This window comes from Macrobrachium nipponense, chromosome 11 (assembly GCF_015104395.2).
Source record: "Macrobrachium nipponense isolate FS-2020 chromosome 11, ASM1510439v2, whole genome shotgun sequence".
Lineage (NCBI taxonomy): Eukaryota > Metazoa > Arthropoda > Malacostraca > Decapoda > Palaemonidae > Macrobrachium > Macrobrachium nipponense.
In genome coordinates, this window is record NC_061087.1 from 11,723,685 (window position 1) to 11,728,684 (window position 5,000).

At 32.8% G+C, this 5,000-nt stretch overlaps 2 protein-coding genes across 4 annotated transcripts in view; one reads left to right on the forward strand and one right to left on the reverse strand.

Annotated features, from left to right (window-relative positions):
- LOC135223666 (glutamate formimidoyltransferase-like) overlaps positions 1-5,000 on the reverse strand; it is a 236,909-nt gene that overhangs the window by 43,069 nt on the left and 188,840 nt on the right. The gene's annotated exons all lie outside the window — the stretch shown is intronic.
- Positions 1-5,000, forward strand: part of LOC135223006 (BTB/POZ domain-containing protein 6-B-like) — a 106,237-nt gene that overhangs the window by 24,406 nt on the left and 76,831 nt on the right. The window contains exon 1 of one of the 3 annotated variants that reach the window (XM_064261654.1): positions 4,333-4,876. The exons of the other annotated variants lie outside the window; for them this stretch is intronic. Within the exon in view, the coding sequence (XP_064117724.1) occupies positions 4,760-4,876 (117 nt within the window). The 5' untranslated portion in view covers positions 4,333-4,759. Of the gene's footprint in view, positions 1-4,332; positions 4,877-5,000 lie in introns of those variants that run through there. 3 annotated transcript variants of the gene reach the window in all.

Consider the following 5,000-nt stretch of genomic DNA (forward strand, 5'->3'; position numbering starts at 1 on the left):
ATAAATAAATTGCGGAAATAAAAAGATCAAAATGTTTATGAATTACTGAGAGTCCGAGGAAAATTGCTTCAAGGTAGCATCCTCGGGGAGATCGTTCCACAGTCCATGAGAAACTTTCGAGGAACTTGGACATGAAAGACAAGAGCGTCATAAGAAGAGCAAAAGCATCATAAGGATCATATAAGCATCACACGAAATAGGTTGAGTGTGGCATGAAATGATCTAAACCAAAAATATGTAAATACTCCCACTCACGAAGTGGCTCCTAATCCCCTATGAGACGCCAAGGTCACAATTATCTACTCTCAGGAAGTACGATGGAATGTCGGCGTAATAACACTCTAATCTTGACGTAGGGTGTCACTAAATCACGACACAAGTGATGTGCGCGTCACAGTCCTTTTGAAGCAGGGCAAATCGGTGAAAAAAAAATAATGAGATGACAACTATAATGACATGCGATTTTAACGAGATATAACGTAACACTTATGATAGGTTGTTCTCATCTATTATGACGTAAGAGGCATAGATGAGCTACTCAAGACATCACAAGCATTACTTCTGTATCACTATGAGGTGGTCGGAATCTCGACACGTGAGGCTGTCCTGAATATTATTATTATTATTATTATTATTATTATTATTATTATTATTATTATTATTATTATACATAATAAGCATATATCCATAAGAAATATTTCACCGTTTGAACGCGTTAATGAATAAAATACAATAAGTACATTTTCACTTGCAATGAACATCAAACAAAGTAAATAACTCTTTCAGCTACATCAGCAAAAACAAAACATGAAAAATACAATATCTATTTATATATATATATATATATATATTATATTATATAGTGTATATGTATATATATATATATATATATGTGTAATATATATATATATATATATAGATATATATATATATATATATATATATATATATATATATATATATGTGTGTGTGGGGTGTGTGTGTGTGTGTGCAGAGAGAGAGAGAGATAGAGAGAATTTGATCGGAATACGACTTCTGTTATCGGAAACATTACTAGATGAGAACAACAGAACAATAAACTTATTTACAATGACGTCAACACGCCTAAAGCACGTTTAAAAAAAAATACTTGGGCATTTATTTGGGTATGCATGCATTAAAACACAAATATACATTTATAAATGTAATACCTATCTATACAACCCAACAAAATATGAATACAACTATATTTTTCCTCGTGTCCTGAATAGCTGAAAGGTTGCTATTTAAACGTACATTCCTATAACGCTAAATATTTATATGTAAACGTAAATGCGCATATATATATATATATATATATATATATATATATATATATATACATACATATATATAAACTAATATATATACACATATACCACATACACACATATGCATAACACAGATTATATATATATATATATATATATATATATATATTATATATATATATATATATACACACACACATACACACACATACACTAAGGTATATACAATATCACGGGCACAAACAACGAGACAGTTGATATTCCCAGTCCGAGATACGACCACCTGAACACACTGTCTTACAGAACAGCCCAAGTTGAAACCTTGCTTCTTCTAGCCCGCCCCTAACACCTGGGTGGCGATTAGTATCTCGCAGGCGGCCATTAGCTGGCTGTCATTAACATAGGTACGTCCCTGTTTCGAATTACGAAATCAAGACCACACATCAGAATGTTATTAACATGTGAAGTTATCTTCCGTATAAATCTATAGTAGAGCCTCATAAATGATTGTGAATACGAGTGAGAAGAGATGAAAAATATAAATCACGTTTAAAACACTGCAAAAGTGTAGCATTATCGATAAATTGTTAATAACGAAATACTAATGCATCTAAATTCTAAAATAAAGAAAGACAAAGTGTAAATTAATGAATGAAAAACTACATATGGAAATAAATGAAGTCAAAATACCAAAAATCTATTAAATTTTAATTGACATCTACAATTAAACCAGCGTATTAAGTAATCAGTAATTAAAGGAAACACCTTTTTAATGGCGCACAAAGTTCAACAACTCACAATACCAATCAAAGAAAGAAGCAGACGAATCAAAATGTAAGAAAACGTCGCGAAAATTACACCAAGGCAAAATAAACTTTCAATGACCGGAGAATTCAAAACACAAATTGCCAAAGAGAGACTTTCCAGCGGCATGAATGGATTCTGATTGAGCTCCAGGAACGCTGCACAAACAGCCAATAAAGAACACCATCATATTCAAATACCAAGACAAAAGGTTATAAATCCATAACGATCAGTCAATTAGCATAATCTACCATTTTGTTGGGTCATAAAAGCCTAAGCCAAAACAATTATTAAAAAATCTATCCATTAGCGTCTTTAATGATTACAACTGTATCGAGCCAAGATATCAATATTTTAAGAATGAAACTGGTCGTTTGAAATTATACAAGAGTAAGAACCAATAGCGGTGCCAGACTCACGATCATGATTCACTTTAACCTTAAATAAAATAAAAGCTACTGAGGCTAGATCTAGGACTGCCATTTGGATCACTCTGGCCTCAGTACTTTTTAGTTTACTTAAGATTAAAGTTAGTTATGATCGTGCGTCTCGCACCGCTATAGGTTCTTACTCTTTTATCATTTCAAACGTCCAATTTCACTCTTAAAATATTGATACCTTGGCTCGATACAGTTGTGAAAAATAAAAAAATAAAAAATAATAAAAAAAAAAAAGTTTGGACGGACAGACAACGCCGGCATGATAGTTTTCTTTTAATGAAACTGAAACGAGCAATCACAAAAAATCGATTTATTTTTTTACAATACTAACACATGATTCATACACCTGTCAAGTGAAACTATTAACTGGATAACAAATGAACGCAAAACGCTCATTTCGCCGGGGTCATTACACATATTTCCACACATGAACTGACGAGGAACAACGAAATATAAACATATATATTTCCACACTTTCTCAAAAATCTCTTTCAATAGGAAAAAACAAGCAGAAATAACATTTTATACTATAAAGGATACTGAACCTCCCATATTACCCGAAAAGTAGGTCGGTGCAGTTGCTACAAATAAGCGCAGATGATATGATCAAACTAGAAATGTTTACCAAGTATGACACGAGGTAAATCCAGTTCACAGCCAATCTCACATCCCGATATAAGTGCTCTAGTTTAAAGGTGACAGGCAGGCAAACATTCGGTAGACTTTTAATGCATATTACCTGATAAGAATAATTTTCAATAAGTCCTTCAGTCTTTTTTCAGTACGCCTCTTTCTCTATCTCTCTTAGTGTGTATATACTATAAACTATATACTATACATACATCATACATACATACATATATATATATATATATATATATATATATATATATATATTATATATATATATATATATATGCTATATATACTATATATATGCATATATATTATATATACACATATGCATAAAGATAAATATATATAAATATATATATATATATATATATATATATATATATATATATATATATATATATTCATTAGAGCATCACCACCAGATCCGACCCTACCATTCACAACACCACACCCATATATATCCACCTTGCTAATCACGTGCTATTCAGCTACCAATGACGACGAGGAGCATTCACGTGCAATAACGTGACTCCTTCCTAGATTTCCTCGTCTCTGCCCCCCGCCCCCCCCCCCCCCCCCCCCCCCCCCCCCCCCCATCCCCCGGTGGTGAGTGATTCGGAACCGGTTCTCGTCGACGCTCTCGTTCCCGACACAGGCTTATATACGGAACATCTGTGTCTCTCTCTGGTAGTAGAATATAAATCGACGCAGCAGTTTCAGCTGAACGCGGTGTAGTGATAGTACATAGTGACATGGTCTGCCGTCGTCGCCGCGAGCACGTGGCAGCGAATGAATCCTGAGAAGAATTATTGGTTTATTTAAACTAAATACGCACGCAGACACGTTCATACATGCATTTAAAACACATTACTATGCATACACAAGCCAGCACACACAAACGTATCTATATATATATATATATATAGATATATATATATATATATATATATATATATGATATATTATATATCTATATATATATATATATTATAATTATATATATAATATATACTGTCAGTGCGTTTACGCTGCTAACACACATTACACACTACCCCACACAAGCTTAAACACAAACCCGAAGTTCTCTTAAAACAACAAGAGCGCGTTACCTTTTAATTATTGTCTTTTTTGCAGTCGCCATATCAAACATTCTATACAAATCCACGATATCTCTAGAACATGTTGACAAGACGGTGTGGTTGTGTACATAATAGCATATACAAAAGTTATTCTTTGAAAACTCCTAAAGTGTAATTTTAGAAAAATGTGGAGAAGAGAATCGGTTCTTTAAAGTGCTGACTTCGTAAATTTATGGTGATTCTTGCACTCAAGCAAAATATAAGTGAAATAAATTACCGTGATATGCGCGACCTTACATTTAAAAATACATTAAAAAAAAAAAAGGTTATATCCTCCTCGCGTGTTTACAAAAGGTAAACAAGATATGAAAATCGAGTAAGAATACATTTCGCAAACGAGCCAAGACTTTAGGGAGGAACGAATCACTGGTCACTGGTTAATTCTTCCCTTCTACCAATTACCCGTTAAAAAAATTGGTGCTTTTGGACGTTTAAAGAAAAAATAAAAATAATGATAAGTCATTCCGAACGCTTCTGCCGCCACGCGGTCAAGTCATGTGCGGAAATGTTGGGGTTCCTCCTCCACATTTACACCTGTTCGACGACGAGGAACCTAATGCATCTCAAGGTGAGCTTTCGCTTCTCCAACTGATATATATATATATATATATATATATATATATATATATATATATATATATATATACATATACTATATACATATATATATATATATATATATATATATTTAC